Source organism: Quercus robur, chromosome 3 (genome assembly GCF_932294415.1).
Source record: "Quercus robur chromosome 3, dhQueRobu3.1, whole genome shotgun sequence".
Taxonomy (NCBI): Eukaryota; Viridiplantae; Streptophyta; class Magnoliopsida; order Fagales; family Fagaceae; genus Quercus; species Quercus robur.
The window spans coordinates 53,847,803-53,861,905 of NC_065536.1; the positions used below are offsets into that span (position 1 = coordinate 53,847,803).

Consider the following 14,103-nt stretch of genomic DNA (forward strand, 5'->3'; position numbering starts at 1 on the left):
GCAAAATTCATTGTACTTACTATCATTCAAATTCTATCTGCATTAGTCTTAGCAAACGACCCCTAAAACATACAATGATATAGTAACATAGCTAAAATTAAAAGGAAATATCATTGGACAATGCAAGTGGTTGTATTGTCCCGGAACGCATATTTCGGTGTCCATTCCAAGCTCCTCCAATTTCCGTTTCAGGATTTTCAACTGTGTTGTTTCTGCTGGGCTCTCCAAAATATCTTATTAAAAAAATAAAAACCATCAGTCAAACAAATATATGTCACTACAAGCCTTCATGTACCTATTCATTCCCCCTCACAAGTACACAAATTAATATTGATTCTCTACTAAACTTAGCAAACTAAAACATCATCTACAAGCCTTCCAATACAAAGATAATGCATATATGAGCTCTCACAAACATTTTTTTTCTTATGAATTATCCAACAATCTTTGCAAAGAATAATAGTATCAACAAGCCCTCCAACACATATATAATCAATAATGACATACACAAAAAGTGTTTTAAGGGGGAAATACCTGGTCTGGGAACATTGGCATGAGAGATGGAAGAGAAGCCATTAGTCTGGAGGGGTAAAGAATGAATTTTAGAGACGGGTTTGGAAGAAGAGGCAGAGAAGAAGTGTCTATGTGAAGAATGAGCAAATGGGATTGCAAAAGAATTGGTCTTGAACATGATCTTGGAGCCCATCATCCAACTCTGGCTTTTGGTATGCCCTGTTAAAAATTATACTTTACTAAATAAACAATTTTGAATTTAGACATAAGTAATTAGACCCAGAATTCTCACCACTCTTACAACTATATACAACTATATATACATACAGTTCCATACATATAAAAAGCAACATAACATATAAGAAGATAAGCAGCCGCTAATGAAATAGAGTTTGGAGCTTGAAAAGAAAAAAAATACCTGGTGGAGTGGGTAGATTGAAAAGGCGAAGGGTGGTGGTACTTGCAGTGGCACTGGCACTGACATGTGAGAGAGAACGTTGAGACCAAACACGGCCTAATCTCTTGGGTGAGATAGTACTAGTTCTAGTAGCAGTAGTATAAGAAGAAGAAGAGAATAAGAAAGTGGAGTGGAGAGGACGACGCAGACACACTCATTTTTTTTGCTTGCTTTTTGTTTAGGGTTCTACTTGCTGTGTTGTTATGGACTATTGTTTACAGTTTGCCCATTTGAATTTGACTCCAAACTTCAACTCAACACACTACGACTGTAGAGTGTAGACACCGTTTTCTTATCAACGCTTCTTCTGGAGGCGGAGGGGTGGTTAAGTAATTTCGGGTCCATTTTAACATGGATGAACAACATGTGTCAAACGAATAATCCAACCGTTAAAAAAAAAAAAAAAAAAAAAAAACATTGTCAAAATATAAATATAACATCACTATACTTGGACCTCACTAAGCATTGAAGAATGCTATCCTAATCTATTTTACCATCTCAAAAAGCCACTTTATCATTTATACTATACCATTTTACAATACTTCCAACATCCTAAATTTTTATTTTTCTATTCTACTCATTAAAATAATATATTTACATAATAAAATAATATATATCAAAACCCAAATAAAAACAAAAACCCAAATCTGCAACCACCTGCTACCACCACCACCACAAACAACATACCCAAACCGAAACCCATGGCCACGCCACCACCCCACGGCAAAAATCCAAACAAATGAAACCCACCTTTGCCACCACAACCAGAGACACCACCACGGCAACAACACACCCACCACCACCATGCAAAGAAACCCACAAAAAATCAAAGAAAAATCCATTCAGAACCCCCATCAAAACCCATCGAAAGCTGATCTCCACGCCTCCACCGGCATTGTCTCCATAACCATGGCCCCAAGCAAGATCAATACCCAGCCACAACCATGGCCCCATGCCACCACTGCACCACCACGACCCAAAACCCACTCCCACAAATCAAAACCCCACACCCACACCACTGAACCCCATTAAAAATCACAGAGAAAGGCCACAGATGACGAGAAGGTACCTATCGGCATCGACAGCATTGCCAACCTCCTTGGCAATGGTCTTCACGGCCTCGAAATCGTCATTGGAGGCGGCGGGGAAGCCGGCCTCGATTATGTCGATGCCGAGCTTGGCGAGCTGTCGGGCTATTGGGGATGTAATTGGGGTGGCGGCGGGGGGAAGGTTTAGGTGTGGGAGTGGAGTTTGATAGGGGAGAAACAGGGAGTGGGAGACGGAGATACAGAGTGGGAGTGAGGGAGAGTGAAGTGAAATGAGAGACAGAGATGAGAGATGAGAGATAGAGATGAGAGAGTGAGAGATAAAATATATATATATATATATATATTTTTTTTTTTACAATACTGCTACAGTGCAATTCTAAAGATAGAATTGCACTGTAACAGTATTGCAATTTTTTTTGCAATACTTGCCTTTACAATTCTTTGATGTAGATGATTTTAAGGCTGCAAATGTCAAATTTCCCTTAGATATGGCATTAGCATTCTTCAATGCTAATGCTCTAACCTGAGTTGAGCATCAGAGGCATCCAAATTGGCAGATAAAAGCTTGACGGCGGGCGATGGGTTTTGGGGACTGAAATTGTTTGTGGGTTTTGTGGCTGAGATTGGTAGAATCAAAAAAAGAAACTGTGGCTGTTTGGACTGATGCAATGGGTTTCACAGCGGTGGCTCCTGAAATGTAGGTCCTCCGATGGGGTTGGGCAGCGTGACATTGGGTTTGATATAGGTTTCAGGTTTCTGTCACAGGTTAGACACTCCTCTGATCATCACATTAAAACGAGAGAGCAATAGAGGGTTCTAAATGGAGGATTTGAATCCTCTCCGTTTCTCTTTGAAATGGAGAGTATCCATCCATTTCATGGACAGGATGTATTTGAACTAAATCAACGGTGTAAGATGTGCCACGTCAATTAACTGTGAGTTAATCCATTTGATCTAAATAAGTGAATATTTCAAAATCTCAATTTCTCTCTTCTCCATTACCTCTCTCTCAACTTTGCTGTGCCGCTGCCACAATAACCAACGTGGCAAGCCACCATTATTGCACTGGCCACGTCTCACACCAGCCCAACATTGTCGAACCCACTGCCCAGTTAGTTTTCTCTCTCTGTCTCTTATTTCTTATTGATAAGCTCTGTTTGGGTGCTTGGAAAAAGAAGGAAAATAAATTATTATACGGCTATTTTTTATTGATTTCTTCATGCTGATTTTGATCTCTTTTCCCCCTTTTTTTTTGTTGGTTTTGAGCTTTGGGGATTGATTGAAATTTGTAAGAAATTGTCTAATTGAAAGGAAAGAGCTAGGAGAAATGAAGTGGCGTACAAATGAAAAGAAAGTGGCTGATTGAATCTTGGTGAGAAGCTGTATTTGCGAGTTAATTTGGAACATAGTAAAATACATCTTAAACCATTTTTTATTCTTTATCGGGAAACTAATTTAACTAAGGGAAATGATTATTTTAGAGAATTTATTAAAGTGGACAACAGGCCTATGAATCTGCATAATATATATAAATATATATATATATATATATATTTTGTTGGTTTTGCATCTTGGCATGCTTGAATCATACATTTACATTGTATCATATCTCCTAACTAACTAGTGCTTGAATTTTAAATGGCCTTTGGGTTGATATGTCAAATGCTTGTGTGAAGGGGTTTAAACTTTAAAGCATTGAACATTTGGCTTATTGCATATAAATGCGTAAATATTTATCATCAAAATATCTATTATTAAATGGCTTTTGAATGCAGTTTCTTGTCTTGTTTTGGAGTCTAATGAGTGGATGAACATTATTCTATTCTCGCTTTGAATTCATGTTCTTTTGAAATAGAAGTGTTTGGAATTTTGTTTCGCTTCTTACCTAGTTTCCTTTCCACTAGAAGGTATATTTAAAAGGAGATAGCGCTTTTGTTCTTATTTTGGACCATTTCATGGCTGAGTATGTGGACCACTTTCAGTTTGTCATGGTGTATTTGCAATATGTGTAGAACTTTTTAATTTAATGGTATGGATTATTAAGGAATTTTATTGTTTTTTTCTTTTTTTGATGTACATTGCATATGATTTTTATTTTTATAGAAAATGAGTTGAAGACTTGAAGCAGCCTAACAGCCCAACTGAAGTCAAGTGCAAGCTTTGTTATACAAAGTTTCATGTACCAAATTTTGATCGTTATCAAGAAAAGGTTTTGAAGTGTTCCATACCTCGTTGAAGACAATGTATCTTGAACTGAGCAACTTTAAAATTCAATTTTAGTAAAGATTCACATTTGATATATTCTAGCTTGTAGGACAACTTGGAGTCTTGGACTATTATTTGCACATTTTGTATCAAGTTTTTGGATAGTTTTTGTAGTTGGCTTTTGAAGATACTCAAATATGTTGGTTTTCATATTTACATATTTTTAGCAGTACTTACTTGTGTATAACAATGCTGATGCACTTTTACATTAACATTCAAAGCTATTAAATCACCATTTTACATTAATATTCAAAGCTCTTAAATCATTGCAACTGGTGCGTACTTGTGTATAACATATTTTCCTATTTTTGTGTTGTTTTAAAGAAACCATAAACCAAAGGAATATGTAACGTTCACATCACTATGAATTCATAAGGCATCATCAACAATAAAGTAAATTGCTTCAAGTTGAATAATTGATGGTCCGTTAACAATCAAAATTTGATCCAAAAAAGAACAAATTTTATTAAAATGTACATTTTGATTGCAAAGGCTATAATAACAAGAGTTCTATTGAAATAAACACTTTGATAACAATGTCAGCCACTTCCACACTCGGCGTGTCTCTTGCTTCTTGACCATACATTCCCTCCACAGTCTACAATTTTCAGTCTTAGCTTGATCACTTTAACTTGTCTTGTGTTATACAGGTTGCCCTGGTATGAAGTCTCTTCATTATTAAGTTTTTTGTACCAAAGCTCTAGAATCCTAGGTTTCTCAACATATGAAATGCAGTCGCCTAGAGTACCTTGCACTTTGAGGGTCTTTCCCCTTAAGTTACTGATGATTCAAAATAATGTAGGAAAGTATACCAAGTAGGGATTGATGAAACCTACAGGAAATATCCAACAAATGCCAATCATTCATATTGTAAACTTCTCTATTTTCCAACAGGTTTAACTATTACGATTTAAGTAAAACACTAAGGGTACGTTTGGTATGTTGTAATAGCTCCTGTAATGAAATAGTTATTCATGTGTAATAGCAATTCAGTTATTTGGTTACATTTTTATTACTTGGATTAGTTATTATATTGGAATAACTATTCTTTAAATTGAAGAATAGTTATTCCTTTTTAAAATGAATGTAATTGCTATTCCTTAGTGCATATAATAGGTTTTAAAATTAATATATTTCCAAAAATACAAATTTTCCTTATACATCATCTTTTACAAGCTTTCCATGTGTAACAACCAAACTTATGAATAGTAATAGTTATTTCATTACAATGTCTTCTATTCCCAGTAATAAATATTAGTATTCCTAATATAATCTACATTCAGTATACCAAACGTACCCTAACCTTGTATTTTGATGAATACTCGCAACCAATATTATGTTTTTTGTGGGATTGGGGAGAAGGGAAAGAAGAATAAAAATAATTAACAACTGATTAAAAGCCAAAATTGAACATTCACAGTATCATACATTTAGTCTACACATCCTCAAGCCAATGTGATTGACCTTACAATAACAGACAAGCCTGTAAGCTTTTTATAAGGTGAATTAGTGCACTCATGCATGCTTACCAAATAAAAATTGTCAAAAATTTTCCCATAAGTCCTCCCCAAAAGAATAGTAAAAAAATCAGATTGAAAGTTTGCAAACAACTAACCAAAAATTTAAGATAATTTAATAAATTAGAAGATGAGGCACAACAAAGGGAAGAGAGTTTACCCTAGCTTACAAAAAAAATAACTCATGCTTTTCTTATATGCTATCATTTACATGTCTTTTTTCTTCAACTTTTGCAAATTATAAAGATTTTTCCATTTTCCAATGATTAATTCTATTTCTTCTCACGCCCTTCCAGTATTAGCTTTGCTTATTGTTTTCCTTTTTCAGATTTTTCATCTTAGTCTCAAGAAACTTGGGTGTGGTATCAAAACAACCCAAAAATCTCATACCTTTTGGAACAAATTCAGATCAAAACAACCCATAAACACTATAAAGCTGAAACACCCACCAACTGTTTTGTTTTATCCCAAAGCTCAACCCACACAGCATAGAAACCAAACTCAGCATGACAAAATCAATAATAAAAAAATAGTAGTATATTAATTTATTTTCCTTTGTTTTCCAAGCAACCAAACAAAGCTTATAAATAAGAAATCAGAGAGAGAAAACTTACTCGGCGGTACGATTTTGGGCTAGTGTGAGATGTGGACGACGCAACAACTGTGGCTTGGCACGTTGGTGATTGTGGTAGCAGCGACGGCAAGGTTGAGAGAGAGCAAAGCATGGCGATGGAGGAGAGAGATTGATATCTTGAAATATTCAGATAAGATGGGTTTGCTTAGTTAACTTAATGTTTAACAACAGTTGAGTTTCCCCATAGATTTTAATTGATGTGGCACTTTTTACACCATTGATTTATTTTAGATGCATCCTGTCCATGAAATGGACACTCTCTATTTCAAAGAGAAATAGAGAGGATCCGGATCCCTAAATGGAAGGCTATTTTTAACCATTTTAATTTTCAAATTCAATGATGAATTAGTTCATCCCCAATTAACTTGAAATGACATCCTATTAAAAATAAAAATAAAAAATTGAAACAACTCGATTCATGTGAAAAAAGAAAGAAAAAAAAAGTGATTTTTATATATTGATAAACTCTTTATTAAGGTCTAAGGTCCTTTAAGAATATTTTTTCCAATTAACCTTAAATATCAAAGAATTTCGTTAGTTGTCACGTTTCAAAACTATTTGGGAAACTAGCATCTCGAGTGTTTAAAACTTGAGATCAATGCAGAACTCGAGCTTTTAATCCTTGAGTTCAAGATTTTTTTCATACACTTACGTAGACAATTTTCCACATGGAACCACATAGAACTCAAGTTTTAGACACTCGATTTCCTTTTCTTCATTTTCTCCTTCCTTCCTTCGTTCTCCCTGTTCTTCCCTTTCTCCTTATACCTCACCCACAAATTCATCAAATCTCGACACCAGAGCAACAACCCAAACCCACAGATTCATAATATCTTGGCACCAGATCAAAAACCCAAACCCAAAAATCACGATCTCAGCACCGGAGCAGCTCCCTACACTTGGGTTTGTTGATCTCGGCACCGAAGCGGTTGGGGTTTGTTGATTTCAGCACAGGAGCACGCTTGGGTATGATGTTCCTGTTTGGTATTTTTTTTTTCCTGGGTTTGTTGTCTTCAGAAGTGGGTTTGGGGTTTTGAGAGTTAGAGAAATCGTTGGGGAACAAGGCGAAAAGGAAAACAGAGAAGCAAAAACAAAGAAGGAAAAAATGGATTGAAGAGAAAACGGAACTCGAGTGTCTAAAACTCGAGTTCCATGTGGATTTCAGACTACACCTCAACTATGCCAGCACATAGAAATCGAGTCTTTTAGGCTCGAGTTGCTACAGTGAACTTGAGTATAAGAGACTCGAGATGCTATTTTACTGAATTGTTTCTAATGCATACTAACTAACGATATTCTCTCGCAAATGCATGCTAGTTGGAAAATTAGCTCGATCGTTTGATATGGGTAATGTTTTAGGATTTTTAGGAATGTTGAAAGATTTCTACGTTTGGTTGTAAATCTTAAAAAGGAATCGGATACCAGGAGTATCTGGATTCTCACTTAACCCCTTTCTTTTAGGAATGTGGATTCACTTTGAAACAGGTGGGTATTCACACTCCCAAGCTTAAAAAAATCACTTTTGTTATAAACTAACAATTTTACCAATTTTCACCTATCATTTCACCAATGGAAATAAAACATACTTATAAAAAAAAATTGGAGATTAAACATAAAACAAATCATTAATATCTATTCCTTTATTTTTATCTCTTCCCGCCACAACAATATGAATGCTAAAATAAAATGCAATACTTATATATCCTATATGGGATTGGTTATTTGCTAAAATAAAATAAAATATTTTTATTTATTAACAAAACATGATGTTGTGATTTTCATAAAGAATAAGAATTTAAATAGTTATTTTTGTATTATACATGTAATTTTGAAATGTTAGACTATAGTTTTAATGAATTTGTCTTAATTTATAGTTTATATTTTGTTTATTATTATTTATTTAGAGGAAGATTAAAAAAATGATATTGGGTTTATAAAATTAAGGATAGTATGAGAAAAATAAATAATTCCTTTAAGATTCTTATGAATAAACCAAATATAGGAATAGTAACATCCAAGGCATCTAGATTGCAAGACATTACATTCCAAGAAATATGGATACTGGGGGTAACGTGGATTCCCCTATACCAAATGCCACCTAAAGTCCTTAACCTTTTTTCCAAAATTAAAAATAAAAAAAAAATAAAAAAAAACTCTTATTTTTTATATAATTTTTCTTAAATAGTGTATCAAACATATTGAAATGATTCTTACTAAACGAATTGTGTTCAGGGTTGATGGCTTTTGACTTTTGACAAGGTTATTAAATATGTTGGGTTAGAGTTGAATGATGTATTTAGACCAAGCAATTTGTGATTTAGCCAAAATTTAAGGTAGCAAAGTAAATGACCATCAAAGAACAAATATTATCCTCTTAAATTTATGAGTCACTATTTTAGTTAGATATTTGGTACCTAGCTAAAGTGTTAGACCTTGATGCTTGAAGCTGCTTCACTTGGTGGCACCTTGCATCCATGACAGTCACATACATTTCTGGGCATGAAGGTGGCATGCCATGGGATGAGTGCTTTGAGGCAATAACAGTCTATGCTACCTTGTTGTGGACCTTGCATACTCTTGTTGTCTAAGTACCAACGTGACAATGGGTTTTGTGAAGGTGATGGACCTGTCGTCATGGCTTCGCAAATTGCAGGCCATGTGTGTGCTATGGACATCATGTGAATCATGTATAGTGAGTGAACCATGGCAGCCTTGCATGGCCTTGTCCATGTGCAAATTGATGAAGTAGTGTGTGAGTTTAACACTTCAACCAACAACTTAGTTTTTTAATTCACAATGACAACCCACAGCTCTTTATTAATTTCCCATTTCATGATAAAATCTTTTGTTCTAAGACAAGAAACTTTAACAATTAAACCAATTAGACCACCGTACATCCTTGGTGCGATGGTCACTCTACAAGTATAAGTGTTTGTAGGGTGTAGGGGGCAAGGGTCGGGGTTCAAGTCTCTAGGAGGGAGCGTCACACACATATAGTTAGAGTAGAATTCTATCTTGTAAAAAAAAAAAAAAAAAAAAAAAACAATTAAACCAATTAGAACTAGCATTTAATTTTAGGATAAAAACCGTTACACACACTCTGTTTACACGCTTTTTTTTTTTTTTTAATTGAAAATTTGGTTTCAATTAATGGGTGTAAAAAAAAATTATCCTTAATTTTATCATTGCCGAGGTCTAAAGCTAAATAGCTGGTCTGCATTAGATTATTAAATTACTTTTGAGAGTTATGAAGCGTAGAATGTACAATTCGAGGGGTTTAACTTGTCAGTTTTTTTTTTTTTTTTAGTTGATCACTCATCGTAATAGTTAGTGCCTACCAACTACCAATAAATTCAACTGCGGCTGATGAAACAGAAACACCACCACCTGTTTGACAAAAGGTCTAAGACAACTTGTAGCAGAAATTTCAATGGACGTTATCCTCGGAAGGAGATGGAGGGGTCCTATAGCTATGGCACTAAGGAGTGTGGAAGCAGTGGCTTTCTTGGTTTTTCTGGTTGTTGGGTTCTCAATTTTCATGGCAATGGGACGCTCTAAAACTCTTAATCAAATTGAACTGAATAATCATTCAGGTCATTGTAACTTTCCAGCAATATTCAACTTTGGGGATTCGAACTCTGATACTGGAGGCAAATCAGCAGCGTATGATCGGCTTCCCTCTCCTAACGGTGACACCTTCTTTGGTAAACCTTCGGGGAGGTTCTGCGATGGACAACTTGTCATTGATTTTATAGGTGACTGTTCTCACTTTCCCTAATTTTTTATTTTTTTTTCCCTTTTCCTTTGGAATCACTAAGAAAATTTGGTAGTTTATGTGAGGAGGAATGTGTTGGACAAATACCCATTTGATGATTTTACTTGGGGAATTTGTTTGTGCAGAGAACATACTAAAATTTTTGATTTGGTTTGTAAATGATATGTCAAACATTGTATGTTCTCTGCATCTTCTCCTCCTTCTGATGGATCCGATGGACATTTATTTTTACTAATTTTTTTGACGGGTTAAAAGCATCGTTTCTGCTTGTTTTTCATGAGAATTATGCGGTACACCTTTTTTTTTTTTGGGGTAATGTAACTTACATCCAATTGTCAACATTTTGTTTAATATAGATATGATAGATTTGAACTTATGATGTTTGTTCCATGATGATTTTTCTTTATCATCAAGCCAAGACACCATTTGATTTTGGTGTAGGTGAGATTTGAACTTAGGGCCCTTATTCAGCAACAAAGATTTTAGTACATGAATTAACTAAAACCCACGTATTTAATAGTTAGCATGATATAACAGGTTAAGATAGGATACTGTTGTAAAATGACCCTATTTTCAATAGAATTAGGTAAGGTAGTTAGCATTGGATGTCAAGCTTCATGCAAAATTCTTAGGCCAATGTAAGCCACAAAGCCAATTATTTGGTGTTTTTGGTGATAAAAGATTCCAACTTTTAAGAGTAAATCTGTGACTAGTCACAACAATAAATCCTATGGATCCCTCTCTGTCTCTGTCTCTCTCTCTCTCTCTCTTTCATTTTATCCATATGTACCTATTTTTGCAGCTGAGAAGCTGGGATTGCCATACTTGAGCGGGTATCTAGATTCTATTGGGACAAATTTTCGATATGGGGCAAATTTTGCTACAGCGGGGTCTACTATTCAGCCAGTTGATGCCAAAATATTTGAGATGGGTTTTAGCCCCTTCTCTCTTGACATACAGCTTTTTCAATTTGAACAATTCAAAGCACGCACCATTGAGCTATACAAGGAAGGTTAGATGTGTATTTGTTGTGGAGAAGTCAGAAAATTTTTGTGCTTTTGATTGATCGAAAGCATTAGTAGTTTCTCATTGTCAGGTAGAAGCTCATATATCGAAAGCAGTTTCCCCAGACCAGTGGACTTTTCCAAGGCACTATACACATTGGATATTGGACAGAATGATCTTCATGGTGGGTTCGTGTCGATGACAGAGAAACAAGTGCTGGCATCAACACCAAATATTATCAATCAATCTGCTGAGGCAGTAAAGGTAACAAAAATATATGTTCTGTATAGCTTCTTAACAACTTATATTTTAGTAAGGGACCAAGTAGTATCCTACAAAGTAGGCACTATTTATCTGCTTTTAAATCATCTTGGGTATGTTATGGCCAAATGCACGTTGCAACCTGTATGGAGCATGCTATGAAGACTTAAGTTGACCATATTGATTTTGAACTTCTTGCTCTAATCTACAGTCCTTCTCTGGGATTCAACGTATTCAATTTTGTAACCAAAATTACTTGTGCAGATTAAACCTTATAAACGTTGTTGTCATTTACTATTTCAGAAACTATACCAATTAGGAGCAAGATCATTTTGGATACATAATACAGGTCCTATTGGCTGCTTGCCTTTTGCTGTAATATATTATCCTCCAAAGCCAGAAAATATGGACCAAAGTGGTTGTGTGAAGTCCCACAATGAGGTCGCCAAGGAATTTAACAGGCAGCTTCAAGAGAGGGTGACCCAACTGGGAGCGCAACTTCCAGATGCAATACTTACTTATGTTGACATTTTCTCGGCTAAATACACTTTAATTTCTGAAGCAAAGAAGCTTGGTAAGCTTCACATATGATCATCATGAGTATCATTATGACTACATGAAAGACTGAAAGAATTTAGTCGTTGCTGATATGATTGATCACATTTGTGCACTTCACTTTCATTTTAATTCTGTATAAATTAAAGTTTCAGTTTTGGGCGTTGGGTTATGCAGGTTTTGCTAATCCACATGGATACTGTTGTGGGCATCTTGGAGATTACAATGTTGACTGTGGAAGGAAGGCAATGGTGAATGGGACTGAAATCATAGGGGCTTCATGCAGCAATCCTTCAGAGTACATTAGTTGGGATGGCGTACATTATTCTCATGCTGCAAATAAATGGATAGCCAACCAAATTCTTAACGGCAACCTTTCCAACCCTCCGATCCCGATTACTGGAGCTTGTCACAAGCTTGGTCATTCATGATCACAAGCCTTAAGCTGCAATGGATATCTTGCAATCATGCAATGGAAAAGTTTAAGTTCTATCAGAGATGCGGTTATGTTTCTGTTAATAATTCATTTTCCCTCCCATGAAATAGAACTTTGAATTTCATTTTGTACAGACAATTCACAAATTTGCACAGAAAAGTTACAAAAGAAGAAGATCAATGTTGTATGAGTGTTATTATATCACTTGAAGTTGGGACTAGCAAAAATTTTGTGTGGCTTCTCATGGAAACTGTAGACATGGAGTTTATTTTTGATAATGCATCCTATAAATGAGAATTTTAGAAGCATTAGGGTCAAAAATAATCTTTAATCAGTGACTCAGTGTTGAAATCTATGATAGAAAAAGAGCAAAAACAGTCCATCTGTTTGTGTCCATGTTGAGATCTCTACATATATTGTACAGCGAAAGTTACCCAATACAGCATTAAGGATGGCGATCTCCTATTGTCCAAGTTGGTCTTCAGACTGCTGATTTTTGCTCAGTGCAACTATGAAGTATTGTCAGGTTACTAATCACGACATATATTAACCAGAGTACACACTTATTAGTGAAGCAAAGTAGCATGGTAAGTTAAATTCTGCTCTTCATCCCTATGATTCAAAGTAATGGAGTGATAATTACAGTTTTGTGCTTCTATCTTTTGGCTTGTTCAAATCTCTCTTTTGTCGGTGTTGAAAAATTGCAGGTTTTGTTAATCATCTTGGGTATGTTGTGGCCAGTACTATGAAGATCACCATGTCCATGATTGTCTTATGCATAATGAAGCTTTCCTTTTTTCTTTTTTTTCTTTTTTTCATGGAAATTGCATGATGAGGTTGAAACTGAAAGGGACTGAGTTACCATGGAGATGATCGTATGAAATGGGGAGTTGGTAATGATAAAAAATAAATTAGTGTGGGGCTCATAAAAATCAATAATAACTTATCAACTCAAATATTGGGAAAATTAAAAACCATCTACACTTCCCTGTGTCTCTCTCCACAAACATCACAAATTGTTATTTATAATTTTGTTGTGTGTCTTAGAAACTATAAATGGTGATAAGTTTTAGCCCCTCATTAACGAAGCAAATTAATACCAAACAAAAGCATGTGTACCTGCCTTGTTAAGAATTTTGACAGCTGTCTTTTAGCTCAAAATAATAATAATAATAATAATTTGACAGTAAACTTTTAAGAATAACTATTAAAATTTATTACCGCACACCCTTGGTGCGATAATTATTCTACAAGTATAAGTGCTTATGAGGTATGGAGGGTAAGGGCTAGGATTCAAGTCTCTAGGAGGGAGACTCACACACATATACACTTAGATTATGTTAGAGTAGAAATTCTATCTTGTATATAAATAAAAATAAATAAATAAAAAACTACTAAAATTTGATGAGAATAAATTAGTAAAGAAAAAAAAAAGTGGTTCATCAAAAAAACTACTAAAAAAAGTGATTGACAAATTTTTTTTTTCATAGCCTTAACCAAGCTGTCAAAGCAAAATCTGATAAGAGCAAACAGTTAAAAACAAAAGCTGATAAGACCAAAGAATTAAAAATAAAATTTAATGAGAATAAAATAGTTTTCTTTTTTCTTTTTTTTGAGAAACCAGACAGAGAGTCTG

At 34.9% G+C, this 14,103-nt stretch overlaps 1 protein-coding gene and 1 long non-coding RNA gene across 2 annotated transcripts; one reads left to right on the plus strand and one right to left on the minus strand.

The window, feature by feature from the left end:
* LOC126718385 (uncharacterized) lies at window positions 1-1,212 on the minus strand. The gene is made up of 3 exons (XR_007652900.1): window positions 932-1,212; window positions 535-732; window positions 1-233 (listed from the first exon to the last, which is right to left on the minus strand). It is a non-coding gene; the product is annotated as an uncharacterized LOC126718385 (long non-coding RNA).
* An 8,442-nt stretch (window positions 1,213-9,654) lies between these two features.
* LOC126718384 (GDSL esterase/lipase At5g14450-like) lies at window positions 9,655-12,694 on the plus strand. The gene is made up of 5 exons (XM_050420533.1): window positions 9,655-10,190; window positions 11,013-11,222; window positions 11,307-11,479; window positions 11,780-12,050; window positions 12,209-12,694. The coding sequence occupies exons 1-5, from the start codon at window positions 9,866-9,868 to the stop codon at window positions 12,460-12,462; spliced, it is 1,233 nt and encodes a 410-aa protein (XP_050276490.1). The 5' UTR covers window positions 9,655-9,865; the 3' UTR covers window positions 12,463-12,694.
* Window positions 12,695-14,103: the final 1,409 nt, after the last annotated feature.

What these genes read in the sequence shown, in the direction of transcription:
- LOC126718384 (XM_050420533.1), top strand. Translation starts at nt 9,866, where the DNA reads ATGGACGTTATCCTCGGAAGGAGATGGAGGGGTCCTATAGCTATGGCA. An exon ending in CATTGAGCTATACAAGGAAG is followed by an intron (nt 11,223 to 11,306) that starts GTTAGATGTGTA and finishes TCTCATTGTCAG; the next exon opens with GTAGAAGCTCATATATCGAA. An exon ending in AATCTGCTGAGGCAGTAAAG is followed by an intron (nt 11,480 to 11,779) that starts GTAACAAAAATA and finishes TTACTATTTCAG; the next exon opens with AAACTATACCAATTAGGAGC.